The 24,550-nt window shown below is 42.8% G+C and overlaps 6 protein-coding genes across 6 annotated transcripts; 3 read left to right on the top strand and 3 right to left on the bottom strand.

Moving 5' to 3' along the window:
- Positions 1-6,345: 6,345 nt before the first annotated feature.
- Positions 6,346-6,697, top strand: EAE97_000645 (uncharacterized protein; the record flags this gene model as incomplete). The annotated part of the gene is given in 3 exon segments (XM_038871155.1): positions 6,346-6,350; positions 6,366-6,612; positions 6,659-6,697. The coding sequence occupies 3 exon segments, from the start codon at positions 6,346-6,348 to the stop codon at positions 6,695-6,697; spliced, it is 291 nt and encodes a 96-aa protein (XP_038738516.1).
- A 4,114-nt stretch (positions 6,698-10,811) lies between these two features.
- On the bottom strand, positions 10,812-11,765 carry EAE97_000644 (uncharacterized protein; the record flags this gene model as incomplete). Its single annotated transcript, XM_038871154.1, has 2 exons — positions 10,812-11,534; positions 11,583-11,765. 2 exons carry the CDS (start codon positions 11,763-11,765, stop codon positions 10,812-10,814), a joined length of 906 nt encoding a protein of 301 aa, XP_038738515.1.
- Positions 11,766-11,964: 199 nt separating this feature from the next.
- Positions 11,965-13,242, top strand: EAE97_000643 (uncharacterized protein; the record flags this gene model as incomplete). The annotated part of the gene is made up of 1 exon (XM_038871153.1): positions 11,965-13,242. The coding sequence occupies one exon, from the start codon at positions 11,965-11,967 to the stop codon at positions 13,240-13,242; it is 1,278 nt and encodes a 425-aa protein (XP_038738514.1).
- Positions 13,243-13,478: 236 nt separating this feature from the next.
- Positions 13,479-15,266, bottom strand: EAE97_000642 (uncharacterized protein). Its single transcript, XM_038871152.1, has 3 exons — positions 15,190-15,266; positions 14,910-15,099; positions 13,479-14,688 (listed from the first exon to the last, which is right to left on the bottom strand). The coding sequence occupies exons 1-3, from the start codon at positions 15,217-15,219 to the stop codon at positions 13,661-13,663; spliced, it is 1,248 nt and encodes a 415-aa protein (XP_038738513.1). The 5' UTR covers positions 15,220-15,266; the 3' UTR covers positions 13,479-13,660.
- On the top strand, positions 15,267-16,785 carry EAE97_000641 (uncharacterized protein). Its single transcript, XM_038871151.1, has 2 exons — positions 15,267-16,317; positions 16,406-16,785. The coding sequence occupies exons 1-2, from the start codon at positions 15,453-15,455 to the stop codon at positions 16,495-16,497; spliced, it is 957 nt and encodes a 318-aa protein (XP_038738512.1). The 5' UTR covers positions 15,267-15,452; the 3' UTR covers positions 16,498-16,785.
- A 2,397-nt stretch (positions 16,786-19,182) lies between these two features.
- Positions 19,183-20,445, bottom strand: EAE97_000640 (uncharacterized protein; the record flags this gene model as incomplete). The annotated part of the gene is made up of 3 exons (XM_038871150.1): positions 19,183-19,292; positions 19,357-19,614; positions 19,668-20,445. 3 exons carry the CDS (start codon positions 20,443-20,445, stop codon positions 19,183-19,185), a joined length of 1,146 nt encoding a protein of 381 aa, XP_038738511.1.
- Positions 20,446-24,550: the final 4,105 nt, after the last annotated feature.

Genomic DNA, 24,550 nt, shown 5'->3' with positions numbered 1-24,550 from the left:
AAAGAGGGTTTGATTGATTGCTTAGAAAGCCAAAACCATAATGAGATAATACTAGGTCGGTAAGCATAAAGGAAATTCAATTCCATTCGATTCATTCACCAGACGAAAGAGGAAATCAGTCATAGGTCCGGTTGGACTGAATTGGTCAACTCCAGTGTCCAGACTTGAGGTATTACTATAAATTGATAGATTGATAGGTAGATAGATAGATTGATGGACGGACTGACTGACTGATTGACTGATTGATTGATTGATTGATTGATTCATTTACTAATCCAACAACTCTGAATCTTATTTCCAAGACACACCTTGAATGAGTTGGACTTGAACTTAACTTGGACTTTGATATTGGAGAGATTCCGCCCAGAGAAAGGACAATATCGAGTGATGGATGAAGTCGGAAAAGATCGCATGGGCCAAGATGCCGAGTAATGAAAGGGATTATTCTCTTGACTGAATTCGTAGGTAGGGTAGTAGAATAGTAGTAGGCAACTATCTAATCTGATCAATAAATTAATGAATTAATGAATCATCATCAAATTAAATTCAATTATTGATTGGTTCGATGATTATGATTGTGATTGTGATTATGGTTGTGATGATGATTACTACCTACCTACTATCATCGGTACTCGGTACATACAATCTTTCACTCACTCTCTTTCCCTCTTTCCCTCTTTCCCTCTCTCCGGTTTAATTCCAAGATATCTCCATCCCCACGATTCGCTTTGCTCTCTCTCGTTCCTGATGACAAACTCCCCTATCATCAACTCCTTGGCTCCATGGAAGTCATTTTAAAAGGATGATGCTCTTTTTAATCAGCATTTCTTCTTTCTTCTATTTGTTATCTCGGGTTACAAAGCAACAAACACATGGCATCATTTCTCCACGTTTATGAAAAGTCTTTCAAGATGGCATCTCCAGAACGCATGCATCGAGTGTACAGCCCTCTCCAATCATGAATAAAAATAAGAAATAAGAAATAAACATAACAATACAATACAATACAAGATAATAATCATCATCACTTGTATACTCCATCAATGCATACTACACATGTACACCTGATAACGACGACAACCTACATCTACACCTACCACATCTTCCCAATGTCTTGCGCGTGATATCTCATCTCCACGACCAAAGAAACCTTAATCATTGCCCATCCATTGCCCATCCATTGCCCATCCATTGCCCATCCATTGCCCATCCATTGCCCATCCATTGCCCATCCATTTCACTACCCGGTGTCCAGAACACATGTACAAAAGGAAGTATCAACCCCAAATGCCCCATAATCCGTTGGTCTGATCCCACCCTCAACCAGTTTCTTCCCAAACGTGTCCCCCGACTCACGAGACTGCCACGAATGCGAATCCGAGCCTCCATCATTTATTAGCTGGCAGCCTGGTCTATCTTACTCATCAATATCATACGCTGACCTGCCTCCAACCTCCTTACCTACGCAAGTCCATATGGAAAGTACGCTCTCTGTAAATCATCGCAGGAAGAAAAGGTAATAATCTACATCTACATCTACATCTACATCTACATCTACATCTACATCTATATCTACATCTACATAGGTGCATGCATATATGGCAGCAATGAAAGAAAATAATGGAAAAAAATTGATTAAAAAAAAAAGATTAAAAAAGAATAGTCATGAGGAAAATAATAATAAAACACACACACGTATCCCTAACCATCCATCCATCCATCCATCCATCCATCCATCGTTCATCAGGCAGCCCACAAATTCACGAATCCCATCCCAGCTCCCAGATCTCCGCCTTTCTGCACCACAGCTGCACCTCACCACTTCACAAGGCTTGGATATCTTGGATGCGCTCTTCCCCTTGGCCCATCCATGTGTACTCGCATTGTCAGATCCTCTCTTGGGAATGGTACTCGAGTAGGGAGTTGGACCGTGGTTCACCGACAGACACCGAGTTTCCCTGCCCACACAACTTCGTGCATACGTGAATGCGTAGTCATCGACTGAAAACATATCCATTCGACTCAATCCATATAGGTACAGAAAAACGGTATGCATACAATATAATTATACGAAACGACTAGCTAGGGCCATGAATTGATCCATGATGTTTCTTACCGTATCGGAGACAAAAATCAACATCAACATCAACATCAACATCAACATCAACATCAACATCAACATCAACATCAACATCAACATCAAAATCAGAATCAGAATCAATTATTTTCCGACTTCTGAAATGCCCTCAATATGTCCTGCATATTCGACTATCTCCTACGATCCGTGACTCCCTAGGTATCTCGGGGTTTGGTTTGCATAATGTAGATGATATAGATGAGATGATGGCTCCCCGCACGTTGCAACCGCCGTATCAAATTACTCCGTACTCCCTGGTAGAAGTTCGTTTGATCAATTGATAGATACTTAGGTATGCTCTCATGTAAGTCACATGGGCGGATAATGCGGTGCATATGGAAATCCCACCTAGTATCAACAACATCCGTCCGAAACCTTGATGTTAATCACCAGCCTAACAGAAGCTCCACATTGATAAAGTTTTTTTTTTTTTCTTTTCTTCTCTTTTTTTTCTTTCTTCCTTTTCTTCGCGCGCTAGATAAGTTAGCATTTGGTAGTTGATTACTTTGTTCCCTTGAAATTTCATCACGATATCTTCGACTTTTCACTATCGCCGGTCAGCTCCATAAAACTTCAACTTTTATTCTCCGAGCGCAAAAAAAGAGTCTAATACTCGTTCGTACACTATACGCATGAACATCATTCCAATCTCTTCCATTGACCGCCGAACAGTCATAGAAATGTAGAAATCTTCCAGTATCAAACCTATTACGGAGATTGTATATCCACCACATCCGACAATTCGGCCGATTTTCCTTCACTTCTTACTATTACTCTCTATTCTCTTCCCTCGCTGGACTCTGGTGCCATGTACGTACGATGCACAAGGACTCACACCGGTGATGTGACTCGGGTTCTGCAAACTTCATGCATACCTCAATTAGGCAATCATACTCATTTTAATTCCCATACCCATACCTATTCCCATTCCCCAGCATTTCGAACCCTTGGTTCGATTATTAAGCTAAGCCTTCATCACCACACCGGGGACCTATCATCCCAGCTATCACTCTCATTATGATTTATGAGTCTTCTCCCAATGCCAAACGGGCGCATTGCTTTAATTCCTGTCCCCGACACGGCCTTTACCAAAGCTCCGTTAACCTTAATTCCATCCCTCGCATTGCGATTGGCGTACCTGCGTCGATTATTATGTCAGAAAAGATGATTTATACGGCCGCATTTATCAGCGGAGATTTGGGGTGACTCGACAGAGATAAATGAGATGAGGTGATTGGTTGGAACACGAGGGGTTCAGGAATGATGAATAATGAATGTGGAATCTTTTGTGGGATTGGTGAACAAACGTCTTTCTTTGTTATGGATGAATTTGGGAATCGTGAAGCTGCTACATACTCTACTGTATGGATCCTTTCCGCGTTCAAAAGTCGATTTGTATGGGGGGTAAAGCATGATTCATAGTTGTCTTACATGAACACGTCTTTGAGAAGCATCTCATTGTTTAGCCTTATCCCCAACAACCTGCTCCAGTACGTACCTCGCTACCGGACCCAGCAGTAAATACCCCTCCCCCTTCACCCCTTGAGCCCTCGTGGTCTACCTCATGGGATGGATCTATCATACCTGTTTCATCCATCTCCGTTCATTTCAACTGCCTCTGATCCATCCCAACCCTCAAGCGAAGCCACAGCGCACCCAGTTACCTCATTGAGCAAACCCAACTCACTCAGCCTCGCTATCTTACGTCTCGCTAGCATCTTTCTCTCTCCGTCTCCGTCTCCGTTTCATCTCGCACAAGCCTCTCTCAGCCTTATCATTCCATCCATCATACGTCAGACATAGGAATTATACCAGTGAGAAGTTATGTACCTGAACTAATCCCTTCTGAGATGCTCATAAATCTGTCCATCTTTTCGTATCACATCCAATTACGGTTCGCTTCTCGCTCTCGTAACAGAGGGTGCTATACGAGTATTCACATATGAAAGAAAGTATTGCAGGTATGGATAGGAGAAGCAAGGTTAATAATAAGAATAACGCTCGGATACCTACGTACCGCTGGTATCAATAATTCACTGCCCATATTTATGGATTTGATTCTCGGATACCGTTATGATATGTCGGTTCGTATAACCGTATCTACATTTCTCTATCCCAAGTACACAGAAATGAAAGGAATGTGAGGTATATGATCGGATGAACGATAATGATAATTGTTTAAGGTTTCAGGGAGCATCCTATCCGTATTTTGACACATCTTTTATTGATTGATCGGCTTGTAAATATTTCTTCATGGTTTTTCACATTTCTTGTCTTTTATTGGCGAAAGTTTTTTCCTTGTGACGGCGCTGCTGCGAGTACGAGAGATCGACCGGGTCTACGGAATTTTGTTCGGACCGAGGAGGACTTGGAATTGGAATGGGTTTTGGTTTTGATGGAGAGGAAATATATGGAGGTTGTTTTGTTTTGTTTTATTAGAGCTTTTCCAATTGGATTGCGGGATGTGTGATTGGGTTGTGGAATTTGATGGAGGGACTTATTTCCTCTAGTTGTTGTTACTTCGTAGTTCTCTCTGGTTATGGACATTGGACATGCATATGTAAGTCACATGTTTGGTCTAGGGGATGATGCTGTGTTCGACGATACCTAGGTAGGTACATCAAATGCAAACGTATATCTTTCTGCGAATAACCCATATGCGAACCTTGTGTGAGTTCAAAAAGTGCAATATTATAAGTTTCTCCTATTCTTATCCATGCTCTCAATAGAAATATCATATCTACTTCTTGTTCCTTCTTGGCGCAAGATGGATCTATACCGGTATCCATATACATACCGGTATACATACACCTCAGCAACGCGAGCACACAGTCTATCCATCGACCCAAACCCAAGCAAACCGATTCGGTACTTCATCAACACAAGTAAGCCATAATTTATCCCGGTAATCTCCCTCCTTCGTATTATCTAATATCGATCCACTCGCACAGCCTTGGGATCTCCTGAAAGGTTAATCCTCATGATCCGGTCACACGGTACGGTATGATTCCCCTTCTCCAAGCTTTGGGTAATCAATAGCACAGCCTCCTCAACCCTCTCGTTCTTCATATAAAAGCAGGGTGTCCACTGTCCATCCAGCACAGATAAATTTCACATCTTCTATCCATCTTCAAGCAGAGAGAGAGAGAGAGAGAGAGAGAGAGAGAGAGAGAGAGAGAGACAAACTTTCAACGGGTCCGGTATTTACTGGTAACTACTTCGTAGACCCTTCTTTTTGGAATCCTGGTCCTGGTCCTTGAAGTCGAGGGATGGGAGGGGATGGGAAGGAAAGAGGGATTTAAAATGTAGAAAGAATTTACAAATCCCTCATCTATTTCCTTTTTTGTTTTTATTTTTATTTCTAAATAAACACATCCATCCCTTCATCTCTCAAGACAGACTACGGAGTACTCTTCTCGGTCCGTATCATTACAGACTTATCGCATTTCAATTCATTTCTCATTGCATAGTATCATATCTTATAGCACATCACATCACAACCATTCCTACAACACCCGATCTCACACTTTCTTTCCACATCTCCCTGCAAGTCGCAAGTTGCATGCATGCATCCAAATCTCCAATTTTTCCTTCGACGTTTGTGCTCTTTCTTTCCATGCATCCATGCCCCTCCCTTCTCCACTCTTCTGAGGAAGTCCAAAATAAAATCCGAAAATCCGTAAGAATGTTCGGATCGGAATCGGATGATGGAGGGGTTTCCACGTGTCGGTCGGATTTAATTCGTAAGTGTGAATCCTTTGCTTCGGGATTTATTTTTTGGAGTGGGGAATACCTAGTCATTGATGGATCATGGAAGGGAGGAAGGAAGGAATGGTGTATTCGTAAATCCGTCCGTGCCGCATCGGGGATTTAGGTTGCGGTTGGAAGTTGGAAGGTTCATGGGTTTGGTGGTTGTGTTTGGCTCCGGTGCTCCTTTGGGGGTTGTTGTTCGCGAAAGGGATTTTTTATATATTTTTTATTTTTTTGTATTTTCAATTTTTTTTTTTTGAGGGACAAGGGTGAGGGACAAGGGTGAGGGTAATGGTGATGGATGGAATAGGGAATGCGGGAATCGTAGGAATGTATTTGTATGTTAATACTAACATGACAACTGAGGGGAACGAAAAAGAATCGCGGAATTGATTTATTGGTCGATATATGTGTCCCAAAGATCTAGGCCACGAACAGCAAGCCGTCGACTTATCAAGATGATGTAAGAGTGGTATAGCGGGAGTGAAGTTCCTTCTAGCTATGCCATTCTCCCTCTCCATCAAAAGAATTTGGAGACCTCTTTGACGAATAGCAGAAAGAGAAGAAAGAATCTCCTCCTCCTCACTGTCGTTTTCATTATAGCAGTTATGATACTTCAAAGGAGATATTACTATATGAGATTCTCGGCCGCTCAGCACGCCATCAATTTGATCTCTCATACTCCTAAAACCTCATCCTCTCTAGAATTCTCGTCTAGCAACATAGTAAGTTTCCATGCTACCCAAATCATATATCTTAAACCACCTTCAGAACCTCGAGGTGGAAAATCGAAGAATATTAGATATATAAACCTCCTCTTGGTTGAAGATTTGGTCTATCGGGGTCTGTAAATAGTCTTTTCATTCGATTGAAGTATTCGATAGTGAATATATTACATAGGTAGGTATGTATCTAGTATTACGCCTTACCTACAACTAGATTGAGCCGCGATATCCAATCTCCAACCATCGTCCGCGATTTCCAAACCCAAAATTATCTAATCTCTGTTGTCATCACAATTCCATATCATTCGTTCATTACCAGCTTGGAAAGGTTCTACATACCTAGGTACCCACATCGCATAACTCTCATTGTACCCCCTCACAAGATCAGCATCGCCATGATTCGGGATAGCAAAGACATGAATATACAAAAGTTACTTCAACACTTATGATGTACGGTATCCATACCTTTAGTTTTCTCGATGTAATACCCCACAGGTAGAAAGTCAAAACTTCAGATATCTCTCGCATATCTATTTCTCTGTCCGTATAGCTCTGTTGTAACTTAGAAGGAGTATGGAAAAACTCTCACGTGGGTATTGAGATGAATCTCTTGGCTTTCTGGCTCGGTTTTGAATTATCCTGGGAATAATCTTCTGTGGTTATTCTCTTGGGTTTGATTGTTCTCTTAAATTCAATCATTCTCATACTTATCCTCGCATATCTGTGAGCACAAGATCTAAATACAAGATCTAAATACAAGATCTAAATACAAGATCTAAATACAAGCCTTACCCAAAAACATCATCATCACCATGTTACTCTCCCACCTTCCACAACCACTCACTCAACTACTTGCTTTCCCATCCAAACAAAAGACAATTCAACCTCTTCCTCGCCCACAGCTCGATCACTGTCTTCGTCGTCCGTAATTCGTACACACATATAAGAATGACGATATAAGAGTAAAATAACCCAAATTCTATAAATATGATATGATGTCCATCTATAGTTTCTGTTTACACACCACATACCTTACAAGATCAAGCCTCCAGAGAAGAGAAGAGAGAACCAACAACTAAAAGCCAAAATCATAAAATTGATCCCATCTCCAATACGATACGATACTATACGATATTGTAATTCAAGTTCTGCCACTACTCAAATATTTTAATGCTGTATGAACGTAGGTGAATGACTTCAATTCAATGGCCACTATATCAAGCTTTAGGTGAATGTGAAAGAGACTAGCTCTTTCAATAGTGCCTATATAAAGCCTACTACTTTCTCTGTAGCTAGCTCTTTAGACAGAATACAATATAGACATTTGGGACCTATGAATACGTGGGTGCTAAGTCTTCCGTATCCTTCTCAAACCAACAAATGCGTCCTGTAAATTGTCATTCATGTGAAATGCAGGTTGTGTTTCTAGACTTACCTGTCTCTCACCTATCCTTTCAAGCTTCTCATTGAGATTCAGGAAGCAAAGAATCGGGGTTTCAAGTTCGCTTCGAATTGGTAGTTTCTTTCTTATTTCCTTTTCCGTTTTCGCTCCAGATTCAACATTCGATCTGGAGCGAGAGCTATTGTGAGTAAGTATGTAAGTCAAACCGATGATACATCATCTGTCTCTCCAGTTTTGAGGTTTTAATACAAAGGATATCCCGAGCGTGAGCAGAATCTAGATGATTTGGGTATTAGCCAGTAGATATCATGGCCTGTGGGTGTCATAGCTAGTGATGTTTATCGAGTATCCCCTATTTATTTGATTGGCTTTTTCTATGTGCAGCCTCTTTTGAGGTTCTTGGGTTTATTCTGATTTGGATCATTGATTGGATTTCTTCCACATCTGGATATGTTCTCCCCATATAAAATTGGTTCTTCAATTCAATATATGATACAAGTATTTCCCATTCCAAGATTAACCATGCAAAAGCTTTGATATATCATATATGTACATACATAGCATGAAAGTACCCATATAATGACGCTAATCCCCCTACAAAGCAAGAGTGAGTATTTCAATCCATCTACCTACCATGAGACGATATTTCCCAAAACCTCAATTACAATACAAACAAGCATCTCAGCAAATTTGCAGCATGGAATTTGAAATTGTACGAGTCTAACTTCAGATAATTGCCGCTTTTCTTACTCTACCTAGTACCTCCTACACTATACCCAGGGTGGAGGAAACACAAACTAGAAATTCAATGATCCTGTGGATAAAAACGCAGTAAAGGATTTCTTCGAATGCCGTCATAGAATTAACCGAGTCTGCACCTTATGCACAGGTGCTGGACATACATACTTATTCCACGCATTAGGTATCTAGGTACGAAAAAAGCATACCAAAAAAGCGATCAATACAATTCTAAAAGGGTGGCGTTGAGAATATACGTGTATTCGGGCTAGATATGACGATATACCCAAGAAACATTTCGAAAGTTGCACCCGTGCTAGCTGTAAATTTTGTTTTATTCTGATCACCGTCTATCTGGACTAAGTAAAAATAAAAGTAATCGCGTGGATTTTAAGCTTTGCGAAGGATGCAATCAGAAATATAGAGGTGGTGATTAGGTGGTTCGCTAATGGAATGCAAAAAGGAGAGGCGAGATGATGGGGTGTGATAAGATGAGATGGGATAACACGGCGTACAGTGGATTGACCGAACTAGGAAGTTTGATATATTGAAGAGAGAAAAAGTCGAAGATGAAACAGGAATAATTGATTCAAGATGTTTCCAACGCTCGCTTTTCATGTGACTAATGGAGCTTTACAGAAAGTTGGCGAGATAGGTGGAACAGGTAATTGATCAATCGAGAATGTATTTTGAGAACTGAGGGTGAGGAACTGCTCATCTTCGTCTTTGTGTTAGGAAGTTATCGACAAGAGTGAATCATGGGATGTATCAATTTTTATGAAAAGGAGACGCAAGCGAGTGTTGGTGAGATGATGTGTCTGTACCAATATGCCTAAGGAAACCAACGCCCTATTTCTCCACACCTAATTAAATAAACCCCTTTTAACCTTTAATGATATGAGTAAATGTCATGTTCATATATTCGATCGAGACTCAAACAACAATTGTCTCGTTCTCGTTCTCTAAAATGCGAGATACGGGAGACTCGCTTCCTTGGTTCTCCGCTTTCATTCTCTCCTTTTAGCCCCCTTTTGCCATCCACACCCCTTTCCAGAAGTTCTCATGTGATCGTTCAGACTACCGCCCAATCAAGATTCTGACACTCTAATCTGTTCGACTCATCAATCCATCCAGATCCGCGTCGGTCAAAAAGCTTATATGCCAATCTCCTACCAAGTCTTGGCAGGTACAGCGAGGAGCCGTGAAACCACTCTACATGACTCAAAGAAGTGCTGACCCGGCCATTCCACAAGAGAGAACTTGAGTCAAAGTTTGACCAGATCTCTTAACCACAAAAGACATACACTAATTACAGTCGCTACGAATGCGAGAAAGGCGAATGAGGAAAAGGCACAAAAGTAAAAAACAAAAACATACAACGGTGGGGATTCGCTGGTGGTCACCCACCCAACTACTAATCCACCGATCTGAAGCTTGTGTATGGCAGAGCGGACGGGATGCCCAATTCTCTTCAGTCTATGGTCGTATATGATAGATCTTGCGATGATAGTGAATATGTATCCAAGTGATATGAGGTGGACAGGGAAGAAAGATACTTCCCATGTGATAGTTGAAGGGGACGAATATAACTTAATAGACGAAAACAAGTAATAATATAAAAGTGGCAGATGACCGAAGTGCTATGCAATTGACTCTCTAGTATGAAGATCTTCATAGGTGAGTTGAAGAAAGAGATTGTTGACATATAAAGGAAAAGCAAACATAAAAAGTGCTGATGGCGAAAACCCTAGAGTTGAAATATAATTCTCATTCTTAAACCTCAACTGTGGGTATGTGAATGGATGAGACTAATCTCATGCATGCAATTGCTTAAATAGAATTCGGCAAATTGAGCACTGTTAACCATCAGTCGTACCTACTGCCTTCAACACTCATGCATTCCGGCACGGAACCGATTTTTCGCATCCCGAGGTAGTCTTTGGGTGCAAACATACGCTTACCGAAAGTCCTCATACGAAATATAATTTGACAATAAGGGTATATCTTATTATTCTTCTTGTAATCATCCACTGGCAAATTAATCTTGACCCCAACCTGCCTACTCGACCGTTCTTCTCGCTCTCGGCATATTCTTCTTTTCCTTCCCTTCCACCTTCTTTCTCCTCCTCTCGATAACCCGATCCAATTGTCTCCCCTTCAACTCTCCGAAGGTATCTAATAGAACCCTCTTCTTTTGTTCTGCCTTCTTCAAATAATATGGTGTCTTTCCCTCCTTCACCAATTGCTTCTCCTCCTTCCTATGTTTATCCAATACCTCTCGAGCCTTCCTCTTCCTAGCATCCGTCTTCTTTCTACTCTCCATACGCAACAATTCCCTCTTCAACTTCTCCTTCTCATCTTCATCCTTGATTTTCCTGATCGTCTCCTTTAATTTCTTCATTTCATCCTCCCGATAATCAACTAAGAAATCGTAATTCTTTTCAATCTTTTGCATATCAACCGGGCCATTCGTTGGCTCAAATCGTGGATCTCGGATCTCTCGTTTCTTGACAGGTACGACTTCTCTACGACGCGATACGGCTTTCTTGCTGGAGATTTCGGTAGGTGCATTTTTGCTGCTGCGGGTAAAGTCTCGTTGGTCCTTTTTTCCAGCTTTACGTTCGGTAGCCTCATTGTCTTCCCATCCATCCCCATTACTCTTCTTTAGAATTTTCGAGTCCCTCTTACTGGATTTGGGCCCGGTAGCCTGTGCTTTAGCCAATACGCCGAAAGGGATTGTGGCCATAAGGTTAGATGCTTCCTCTTCGGGTTTAGGTGATTCCTATTGAATATTAGTTGAAGATTCAGACTTGGCTTTGATGAATCCAACCTCATTATCGTCATCATCTACTTCCTCGTCGCCAGAACTTCCTTCTTCCTCATCGTCATTTTTACCAGTTTGTGATGGTGCAGAATCTGAAGAAGATTCTTCAATTTCTTCAGAAGCCTCTCTTCTTGCTCTCACGCGCCTCTGTAGACCAGTGTCTAGTGCTTTTCTCTTCGTTGATAACATCGTCAAATTTCGTAGTTACTCAGATTTTAATTTCTTAGAGAATGATCGATATGGGGAATTTTTGGCCAATCTCTAACAATCTCAAGGCGGTGAGGCACGGAATAACAAAATTCCGATCAGTTTCGATTCTTCCTGTTATCGATTTTTCGATTTTATCTTCAGCCTCGTATCTACGATGAGAAGGTGAACTTTCCAGCTGATGTCCCTAGCACGTCATTTTGTGTCAATACTCGATGCAGTAGAGTTGAGATATATCACTGCGAGGAGATTTTCTTCAACTAACAATGTATTAAATCAATGGGAACGAAACGACTTGGAGCAAACACCATCAAAAATAAGGTTCGGCGAAAGGAATCGAAAACATCCCGGAGCACCATTCAAGTCTGGGGACAAATACAAGAGCAATAGAGTTCCTAAATCTAGCGATAAGAAGACTCCATTACTGGATCACAGTGGTTCCGAGAACATCGCGACAAATATACCAAAGCCATTGTATCCGCTATTACGATCACCATACTTTGCACGCAAACCAGATCCACTACAAACTCAGGCATTCTTCTACCCCTCATATATTAAAAATCTTTGGCAAAAGAAGTCATCATCGAAGGACAAAATGGCTCCCATGTCCAAAGACGCGAGAGTACAACCTTCAAAAGCCTCAGGTGGTGTCCCAAATCCTACCAGCGAATACCTAGAAAAGTCCTATACCAAGCCAGGCCAGACACCAATCCCTTCTCTTCTCGCCCGCCATCTCCTCGTCGTTATCGATCTGAACGGCACACTTCTCTATCGCCCCAACCGCAAATCTCCTACTAAATTTACCGCCCGCCCACACGCCGAGAAGTTCCTACAGTACTGCATCGATACCTTTTCCGTTGTAATCTGGTCATCGGCTAAATCGCAAAATGTGATCCCCATGTGCAAAACTATTCTCACCCCCAAGCTCCGACAAAAGATTGTTGCCATCTGGGGTCGCGAAACATTCGGTCTCAGTTCCATGGACTACAATACTCGCGTACAGTGTTATAAACGTCTCACTAAACTCTGGAACGATCCCCAGATTGCAGCTACGCACCCCGATGCTCAAAATGGTGGCAGGTGGGATCAGACAAATACAGTGTTGATTGATGATTCCAGCGAGAAAGCTCGCAGCGAACCTTTCAATCTGATCGAGATTCCAGAGTTCTTTGGCGATGATAAGGAAGTCGGAGATGTATTGCCACAGGTTCATGATTTCTTGAACTTCCTTAGCATGCATGAGAATGTCAGTGCTGCGATTCGTCATTCGCCATTTGTGCCACAACCCAAAGCCGATCCTCGTGAGGCTACAGGTTTGAATTTACCCATCCATCCACCTAAAGCTTTAGGACCTGCTAGAGTCCCGTCTCCAGTTGAACCGGTGTATCAGCCCTCATACTCAAGTGAGACTGTACCCTCGAAGTATCAGCCGATGCTTGGGAATTCGGAGAAGTGGTAATTTTGTCCATTAACCGCTTTCTACTGCTGGTAAGTTGATTATCTCAAGTTAAGTATGACAGTGTGATCATTAACACTGAGTGGTAGAAACTTCATGACATCAAGATCACTTGGTACTTTCCTTTCTTAATGATACCCTTTTCAAACATACTTCTGGGGCTTATGTATAGGTGGTGGGTCATCAGGATAACATAAGGCATCACAGCATTAAATGGCGTTTACGATGGTATTCAATGTATAGTGGCATGGTAGTGAACTTAGATTGCATTGTTGCATAAACTTTAAGCTAGTAATACCAATAACGATCTCCATTTGATTCGTTTTCATTTATCCTCCCACACGTCATGATTGTTCATTACACGTTAACCCTGTTCGACGCTAAAATCATTTTGAAAATTGGAACATCTTGAAGTAATGATTTACTTGAAGACCTTTCCGTCAGCCCATGGGTACTCCTTGCCGTTAACGACAAGTGGCTTCTCCCAAGTCCATTGCTCGTTGACGAACTCTCTGTCCTCTGGCTTGCTAGCATCAAGCTTGGTGAACTCGTAGCTCTCATAGTCAGGGGCGACATCGAAAGCTGGGAGAGCCTCTTGACCACGGATGACGAAAGCACCCTTGATGATGCTGTCGTTGGCGGAACCGTAGACGGAAGCACATCCGAAGATGTACTTACGGGAAGCCTCAAGACGGGCGAAGAAACCACCGATCAAGTTGGAGGTCATGAAGACTTGAGTAAGCTCCTCATTGTACTTGTAGTCAACAGCCCACAAGGAGTATTCCTCAGCGTTGTAGTTCTCCCAGAACCACTTGAGGGCATCAGGGGTCTCTTGGTTGGAGTATTGACGCTTCCACTCATCGAGAGGAATGGTGGACTTTGGCAAAGCCTCGAGAGGGTGCTTTGGCTTTGGTGCAGCTGGGGCCTCCTCTTCCTCCTCCTCGACTTCCTTAGCCTTTGGCTTAGCAGCCTCCTTCTTTGGCTTCTCGGCCTTTGGTGCCTCAGCCTTCTTTGGTGCTTGGTTCTTGAGGGTTGGCTCGTCGATCAAAGAGAGAGGGTCAACAACAGCGGAGTAGATTGGCTGGTTGTAGACGGTGGCATACCAACGGGCAGTGTTTGGGTTCTCAGCTCTCCACTTCTTGTCGAAGAAGAATTGGAAACCACGGGAGATAATACCAGCGGCGAACAAATCAGCAAGAGTAATGCGCTCACCGGCGAGGTAGGTGTTGTTCAAGAGGTGCTCCTCAATGACGGAGACGCACTTGGCAGTGGCCTTGATAGCATCATCGACGTTCTTCTTGTTGTATGGGTCACGGCCGATGAGAGGACGGAACCAACCACCGAGGGATGTGAGGACCTCAGAGTTGAAGAAAGACATCCACTTCAAGATAGAAGCATAGTCTTGCTTGGTCTTACCGAGGAGGGTGGTCTTCTCGTTTTGGGAGGTGACTGTAAATCTTGTAAGCTGGTGACTCATAAAACAACGCAAATGCAAGATAATCTTTTAAAGATAGTGTTCAGAGTCTAATTAATAAAGATCAACATAGTATGATTAAGACAGGGATAACTGTATGACATTTTTTTCATCATTACACAGGAAAATATGTGGAAGGTAGAGTTGTTGCAAATTTGTGCGAAACAAAGTGGGGTGAAATGGGATGTAAATATACCATAGATAGCGATGGCAATGGCCTCGTGGAGGGTGAAGCCGTCAGCACCAACGAAAGTTGGTACTTTGCCGAGCTTGTTGATCTTGAGGTAATCCTCAGAGACTCCCTTAGCTGGCTCGGTCTCGACGATGTCGAGCTCGATGTTGTTGGCCTTTGCAACTGCACGAATGGCAGTTGAGCGGGGGTTGCCCTATAAAAACATAGGGTTAGCAGAAGTTACATAAAACTATACGTTCGCAGATAATGTAGCAGAGACTGCTAAATAAATGTATATACATACTGGGTAGGTGTAAAGAGTTCCGAAAGCCATCTTTGCGTTGATTCAAAGTTTATTGATTTGGATGGGAGAAAGAAAGTTTTCGTGAGATGCATCTCCTCGAAAATTTGTGGTGGGCAGAGGGGTACAATAAAGCTAGTCTGAATCAGGCCTAGAACCAAAATCAGCTGATGCGGGAAAATCGAGATATCGAAATCTAAAGTTTACGAAGGTCGATTTAACGGGTAAACGCTCCTAGAAGTCCACGACTTAGTTCCCTCTTCAATATGAAGACATCATGGCTTCCTGCAAGCCTAAGGGAAGGTCTTAGATGTGCCTCTTCCACCCAATCAACCATCCCAAGATCACTACTCCGAAATCGAATTCCTCTTTCCTCGCCCTCGAAATCCTTCACAACCACTTCACAACTTCGAGACAGCATTGCGGCCCCAGAAATAAACTTTCCAGATGAGGGAGGAAGAGGGGAAAACGGTTCGCAAGAGTCACCGAAATTCTTCGCGCGTCTAGTTCCATACTCGCCATCATATTTCACGGCCCAGCCATCATATACCGACAATCTTCTACAATTGCAAAACCTCCTACTCAAATACTCGAAACTTCCTGTTGTGCAACCAGGAGAGGCGCCGCGTGTGGCATGGAGGTCTCTTATGGAATATAGAGATCAGACTGGAGAGGGAGTACGGTCATCAAAATATCATAAGATTGTGGAGACACTACATCGACTAAATCACATCCATCCATCAGTGATGCCCCCAGATGTGAAGGAGGCTATGGACAGGTACAAACGAGATGTAAACCCGCATGAGAATGTCGCAAAGCCTATACCCATCGATCAATATGGACGAGCACTAGGAGTCGGAAGGAGGAAATCGTCTACGGCGAGAGCTTACTTGGTAGAGGGTACGGGGGAAGTACTTATTAATGGGAAAACACTCGCGGAGGCCTTTGGTAGACATCATGACAGAGAAAGTGCTATCTGGGCTTTGAAGGCTACGGATCGGATTGATAAGTACAATCTTTGGGCCCTGGTTAGTGGAGGTGGAACTACAGGGCAAGCAGAAGCTTTGACGTTGGCAGTGGGGAAGGCTTTACTTTCACACGAACCGGCTTTGAAGCCTGCGTTACGAAGAGGTAAGTTCTTCGAAGTTTTTTACATTAACCTCTCCCTATTTATCGAAAGGAGGCAGTACTTAAGGATAGGATACTAACATATCTCCAGCCGGATGTGTAACTCGTGATCCAAGAAAAGTGGAGAGAAAGAAGCCAGGTCATGTCAAGGCCAGAAAGATGCCTGCCTGGGTCAAGAGATAGTTGTATATGTATTTCATTGTATCAATACATATGGTGTTTGGGTTTCCGATGGCTTTATTATGGGCTTGAGACTCATTATGTAAGAAACATGAGAATTGAATAAATACCTAGTTATATTCGAAGATACATACTTCAAACACCAACATCATCAGGCACTTCAGTAGCCCCGATTTTGAGCAAGTCAGCTTGATGGGTATGCATACCAAATCATAAACCAGTCCAATACAATATCAACCTTTCACATAGTGTGCAGTCCACAAAATAGCAAGTGCAGCCATACTACCAGGACCATTATACGAAAGCGAACATCCCTTCATATCTATTCATACCAATACAACAATCTCAAAACCCACGTTACATACATTCTCATTTTTTTCAAAACTCATGCATGCACCCAATAGCTCAAGAATCTTTCCTCCAATCAAAACCCACCTTCCTATTCGAAACAAATCTATGTTTATCACCCTACATATACCCCAGTTAACCCCACGCTGACTATTGACTACACACTAATGACTTCAATCTGCACCTCTTTAATCTCATACCCCATCCATCTACACAGTCTCTGCTCCCCTTTCAAAAAACTGATAACCCTATCTCATCCATCAAATCCCTACTGCAGCCAACTATTGCTAGCAATCGATCATCGCATGGGCATTAGACACCAATAAACAAAGCAAAGCTGACAATATATCACAGTCCATGCGTATAAAACAACGTCACATCGCCACCCCTCCAATAAGCAATCCCAGCCCTACCCCTTTTCTCGCTTCCTTCCTCCACTCCCTTCACCATCATCATCCATGCCGTCGATCTCTATCCAGCCTCATCCAGCCTCATCCAGCCTCACCTCACCTCACTGCATCTCACTCCCACCATCAGCCACAATACAACCCAAGATTATCTACCCAGTCCATGTCGGCTTTCTTTCCCGTCTTAATCCCAGAATCAAGTGTAATGCAATTTCGATGGCATGCTCGATCATCGATATTGATATCGATATCCTAATCAAAAACAATAATAATCCATCATCTTGAATTCGTTCGTTCAATCTCACCTCACTGCAGCCCAACTCAACCCAATCCAATTCCATCCAGCTCAACTCAACTCGGCTCAACTCAATTAACACCCACCCACAGTATCCTCAAAGTCAATGCCGCCTTATCATCCTCAATCTCTGAGCCCTTTGAATCCCTCCAAACCATACCCCCAAACCTTCACCTACATCCATATCCCCAGATTTTCCACCCAAAATCCTAAAACCCAAAATCTTCAAACAAATCTATCACATACATGTATATACATACATACATACATACATCACACCACACCACAAAAATCAACCATGTTTACCACAGCCTCACCATCAATCATCCATACCTCAAACCGCATACCCGCGTCTCCGTCTATCCGAGTCCTACAATACACCTACATCCACATCCTCCCGCATGCATCCCGCATTATGCACGTCTAATGCAGCTCAGCCACCGCTACACATCAATCCATGAATCCATGTCATGTCATATTTTGAGACTTCTTTGGCAGATCTGGATACAAATCTAGATCCGGCTTTCTCTTCATCTTCCACACACATTTCAATGTAAATTCACAAGTTCTTATGCCCGACCTGATGCTTTTCAAGCTATGAGATAATTTGAAACCTGCAAGACAAATCATCATCACGAGATAATATTAAAAAGATTGCATCCGTTTACAGACTGGTTTTTTGTGGAAGATATTATTCATTTACAATACAAATATACACTATCTTTCCGCAATTCATTGGCGACCTGCTCCCCACCCCCACCTCCTCGCTTCAAAGAACCCACTCCCTTTTCCCCCGGCAGGCACTCGTCTCTTCCGCGTATCCACACGCATGCTGATTCATTGCAAATCCTTGCCTTCATACCCTAGAAGATATGGCTTACTTTCCTCAATACCCTAATAGATATATAATCCATTCATACGATCGCCCTAAAAAATTTCATACACCCAACCTATAATTCGTTCCTTCAGTTCCGGACCTAGAAGTCCATCTGGAATCGCGATTCCATGCTGTCCCTTAATTGTGAGCCTAGTAGCCCCCCTTAAATACAATCAATCATACTCCCAAGCAACTATTCGAGCCTAGAAGCCCTCCCATTGAACGGCAGCTCTAGTAAACCACATCGTACAATAATACAATATGAAATAAAACAGACACGCTAAAACACATCCATATCATTCATATAAGCCTCCCAAGTATTCCCAACCAAAATTTGCGAACCAGAACCTGAATTCCCACCTTCCTTTCCTTTTCATCATACAAACATCGTAATAAAAGAAGCATTGCGCGTAGAAACATTGAAACGTAGCTTCATCGAAAAATCAGAATGCCGCCCACCCGCAAATAGTCCGCCAGTGACCAATCCCTCCACCTCATGCATGCAGAGAACCACCAACACCAATTTGTCAAATCAAGGTTCCCACCCATTTATACGGTCCACATAAAAGTGATCCTGATTAGTAGGAAAAGAAGAAAGTCAAATCTTGATGTCGATGAAACAGGGTGAAGAATTTGTAAAAGAAGAAAACGCCCAAGGAAAAACGGATGCAAGTTTATGCTCTACAGTGGTATATGAAAACAAAACTTTTCCAAGTAGAAGAGAACAGAAGTGAAATATGGTAAAACAAGATAAGATGTTATCATGGTGGCGCACGACCGACGTTGGAGTTTGCGATCGATGAGGATGCGCCTCCGCTAGAGGCTCCGGATGCTTCGAGTTCTTCTTGGAGTTTTTGGCAGCTCAAAAGAACTAAGGTATTGATGTTAGATAAATCAACGCTTGTTACGATCTCTGACGTTTTTTTTCAACTTACTATCAATAATCTGCGACTCTCCCACTCCATATTGATAATCCACCAAACCATATTTCTCGACCGAATCGCACAGTCGCGTCAAGTTGGTTCCCATTTTGTTAATAAAATCCAAGGACATGAGCGTTTGCTGTTCCTGTTTTCGCTGACCGGATTCAAGAAAGTCATGTTGCCTAGTGAAAATGCTTAACCATGCCGCGTTGAATTCGTTCCATAGTTGAATGCGATCGGCATGAAGCGCAGCTTCGTCTACAGTGAGGCCTTCATCAGAAACTATTAGTGGATGAGGTTGAACAGAGGAAATAGTAACTCACCCAACTCTGTTACGTGTCCTAGTAGCCACTCAGAAACTTCAAGTAAAGAAGAGCCTGCTTCTGCAAGACGGAGATCAATAATATTTTTGAAGATCTGCTTGAGAGCAGTCTGGTAAGTCGAGTAAGCTTCTTCCATCACATGTGGATTTTGGGGCTGCAGGTTTCCGGCGTCCATACCATCGGCCGTTCCTGGTGCTTGAGCCATTGCGCCTAGTCCTACGGATCCGGAATATGATTGTTGGATCAACGTGGTGCGGTCTCCTGGGCTTTGCTGATGTTGTTGATAAGGGGTAGACGAGTTCGAGGAAGCATAATTTTGAGTTGCCGGAGTACTTGTTGGGTCATTTTGGATGAAAGGGGCAGCTACATCGGGTATCATTTGCATTGATGCAGGTTGCCGTCCCTGAAATTGCGAACCATCATAAATATTGTTTTGTGGAGTTTGTTGTGTGACGTTATTGGGGTACATCAACCCAGTATTGTAATCTGAGAAGCCTTGCTGTTGTCTTTGATCCGAAGGATAATTGGAGGGGTATTGCATGGGATTTGGAGGAATTCCTGTCGAAAAATTCGAGGTTGGCTCGTAGCCACCATACGAATATGCTGGGGCTTGTCCAACTCCACGGCTCATTGATGGCGACCCTGTCCCTCCAGGACGATACCTATCCGGTATGGAATTTGGAATTCCACGGGCTTGACTCTGATCTGGTGTATATCTGGGATCCTGAGGGGGATATGGCGGCTCATTTGGCCTTCGTCGACGGTTATTGTCGTCCATTATCGTCTCCTACTCGATACTATACAAACTACTTCCCGCCGACTAATCCAATCGATGCGCCACCCACAAATAATATGGCGTTGAGCGCGAGCTGGCCAGCTTGATGATTCGGTCCTGATGGTTGGTTGAATAGCTTCCTCTCGCCGCGATTTCGACGCGTTTTATATATTCTTATTCCTCGATACTAAAATATGATGGCTCTATATCCCAGTCAACACTGTGCATCAAGTCAATAGACCGAGAGGGTTTAGTTACCTGGCGCTTTGGAATACGGCAGTTTGGGAAAGAAAATTTGAGATTTATTTTTGCTTCCAACCCGAGCAAGCCTTGTATTGTTGTCGGAAACTTTTTGTTGGGTATCAAGGAGGGTGTTGGAGGGAGATATAGGAAGAGATGAGAAAGTTGACGTGACTGACTCTAGCACTTGGTCGATAATAAGATGAAGTTCACCCTGAAAGACCGAGTACGTGCTAGAATGATCAATGATGGTTTCGACTACTCGAGAGAATAGAAATATTGCGGAAATAAGGTGTCGATTGAGTTTCTTTCTAAGGTAAAGACCTCGTCACTGGCTCCTAGGACTATCCTTGACTTCTGATACAAGCAAGTCCCCTGTGAGATCTACCTTGTAAGGCACAATATCACTAGGGTATCAGATTGAAAATATGTCCCGACCTGTGACAAACGTTGAAAGTTTCCTTGGGAATTTGACCTTGGCCGTGATTTTGACCGGTGGCTAGCTGGTTGGTTTCGTGTAATTTTATGGAGGGGCTGCTTTTGAGGTTATTCTGACGTTATGAGGAGAGATGGAGGGGGAACCAGGTTCATGGATAACCCAAGACGTGCAACAGCGCCTCAATTATCACTTCCGAGTTTCTAGAAGCGCTAGAAGACTCGAAGGAAGGTCGAAGGTGGAAGAATGCGTGTGTATTGATTGATAATATAAATATATCTTCAAAGTCACTGTCTAGGAATCTATCAAATTTGAATCTGATAATGGCCGAAGAGGATGGAGATTTGACGGTGTGTATGAGTGAGTATATGAAGATACCTTCGGGCCGAATCCAAATATGAGGGCTTGAGAAATTCAATCAAGTATCCTTTCTACTTTTGGGGGGGGGGATGAATGTTGGAAGATGGTGAATGTCGATACGGTCTGTGAACAGTTTCGTCTACAATATGGGAATGGGTGATATGTCCAATGCTTTTGCATGAACTAATAGCTTGATTTGAGAGGCCAACGATCATGCACCTGACATGAATCTTTTCCGAGATTTTTGAATTTGAGGATTTGAGTAGAATGACGTCGAAACAGAGTTGTAAAGATTGATGTGATTGAAGGGGAGTAGAAATGTTAATATGTCGACATGCTTTGGGGAAATTTCTGAGTCGAGTGACAAAAGGAGAAGTTACTGTCAAGTTCCTTCCTTCCTCAAATTTCAAGAGGGCCGCTACGGTTCTTCCGAGCACAATTTGACTACTCCAGAAAGTCGTATATTAGACGTGATTTGTTTTTAAATCTAAAATGAACGTGCGGTACTGTTAGAGGTTGATGGATTTGATTTGGTGGTATGGTAATCAAAATGATGTTGGGTGGTGAAGGGAGTTGCCCGTGCCGGATCTACCTTTTGACGGTACGATAGCGCAAATGCAAAAATGGAAAAGCTTTGCACTACCTCCAAAGTCAACACGCTCCGTGAAGATCCTCGCCAAAACACGGAACCTTCGAGTTAAAGGATTGGAACTTTGCTATCAAAAGTACTAATAGCACTAACAGTGCCGAGTAAGGTCGGTGATGATACTACAGATACAGTACAGTAAGCTTTGGTTCATCCGACTCTTTCAACAGCGACATCTCTCCATTTTCGTATTTGTTCACTCATTCCGGTTCGTTCTCAACCATTCCATGGGAGCGGATGACCTAGGTAGGTGGATGGACAGATGATGATTAGATAAATACGAAAAGACGGTTATACTAACAAGTCTAACACTTTGGTATGACTTTGCGACCTTTAAAGTGATTCCAAATTTTGGGGCCCCGTGCTTTTATCCTGACGATCCGGGTTTGATTTGACTGATTCAAGTATGTCGAGAATTATTGGGAGTGTCGGTAACCAATCAATTGAGCTGGAATGCTCCGAGATGTCGCCTCGCACCAGCCACTTTGTGAAGTCTGTCTACTGCCAGGTACGGTGGGTTGGCGGTACCAGATAGAAACAGCTGCAAAGTTGACTACTGTCTGGTCAAAACGAGCTAGTATTCGAGGTGTCCGGAGATAAAGAAGAAGAAAAACTTGTTCAGTCTGTATGTTGTAGCTCTGAATTTAACTAAACGTACTCGGTGGCTGGCTGGAAAGCGGAGACCTGGGACTAGAACAAGCGCAATCACTCGTCAAGACCAATGAGATGATGGATCCCGTCAATCGTTTTATAGAGGGTCGAATTCTGAAAGATAGAACGATGTGGTGGAGAAATTCTTGATCACGGTCCAAGTAATCTATGTAACAGAGTCTATTTAACCAGGTGGATGAGAGTAGGTAACAAGATGGCGATGCAAATAATAAAAAAGTGTGGGGAGAGAATCTATTTTCCGGTAGGGGAATTCGCTGCCAATATGTAAGTGGCGGTCATGTAATCTGATATGCAGTTGATTGAAAAAGGTTCGGTCGCTCTCTCTCTCTCTCTAATCTAGATCCACTCCAAATCATAACACACATCAATAATATCAATAATATCAATTTCCTTTTCATTCTTCAAGGCAACAGATACGGTAGGTTAGTAATCTCGATGGGACATTGAATATGGGCAATCTTTTGAGCTTCAAATACCAGGGGTTTTGGTCGATCAGGCGCAACGCTAGGACCTGAGATCGCCGGATGAGGCGACAAGGCAATGCTTAGGATGCGAATTATGATAGATGCTCGTGGATTATTAAAATAATCGAAAGCATGCCGAGGGATTGATCGAATGAGTATGGAACTAGCCCAGGTGCCGAGTACAATATTGGAAAGTTTAGGAATGGAGAAGGGGTTGACAGGGCTTCGAGACATGAATTGGGATTATTAGACGTGAAGGGTAGTGAGATAAGTTGAAGCCTAGCAAAAAGTGATGGTGTTTCTACCTCGATGGATACTTCAAGGGCAGCTGCACCATTTTCGGAATCAACGATAGTGACGTTGTGATGGGAAAGGAAAGTCTAGCCCGATATTCAGGTAGTTTAGGTGTTATTAATGTGCAGGGTCAGGAAGAATAAGCTGTTGGGGTCCAGAGACAGCGTTGCATTGAAAGGAAAAGGCCGAAATAAAAGAAACAGGGGAATCCGGATAGTTGGAAATATATAATCAGATATATGCCGCCTTCCCAGCGTCGTGGTTCACTAGGGTTCAGATCGGATGGAAGGAAGGAATGGAAGGCTGAAAAAAAGAAAGTATTCTCCGAGATCCCCGAATTGATTGGATAATCAAGTTTTTTCCTTTTGATTCCCCGAACTTCAGACATGTCAATATACCGAAGCAGTATGTGTGTAGCTTATCAAATACAGAAGCGCAGTTCGCGACAATTGCTCAAGTATTGAAAGGGGCATGAATATGAGGAAGGGGCTAGGATAGAAGAGACGGCCAAGTCGGACAGGAGTCAACAGAGTACCGAGTAGGAATTTGGAGGGGAAACGCAATGTACGAAGTGACTACGAACATATGCTAGCTAGTACTCGTGAAGCTAGAATAGATAGCTTTGCAAATTACGATAGATCCCTGATGCCACGAGTTTACTAAAGTAGTAAAATTCCACAATATTCGGTACGACATCTTTATGGGTGCTGACTGGTTCTTTCCGTGTTTTGAATGATGATGCTGGCATGGCTCATAACGAATTAAAAAAAGTATGTAATCTCGAGACGCTTGTGCCAAGTTTTTGCTGTAAAAAAAAAGCTAAAAAGTCGAATTTTGGAGGAACGATTAAGAAGCCGCCCATTGGCAGGTCCTTTTTATTTTTATTACTTGAAACCAAATCGCTCAGGAAACATTCGAGTGGTATCAAATGTTTAGAGCGTGGATTTACTCTCCCATTTAGGCATTTCTAGGGTACTTGTAGACAGCAAATACAGT

This window comes from Botrytis byssoidea, assembly GCF_014898295.1.
Source record: "Botrytis byssoidea strain MUCL 94 chromosome Unknown BBYS_001, whole genome shotgun sequence".
Lineage (NCBI taxonomy): Eukaryota > Fungi > Ascomycota > Leotiomycetes > Helotiales > Sclerotiniaceae > Botrytis > Botrytis byssoidea.
This window is presented reverse-complemented; position numbering and strand designations above follow the sequence as displayed.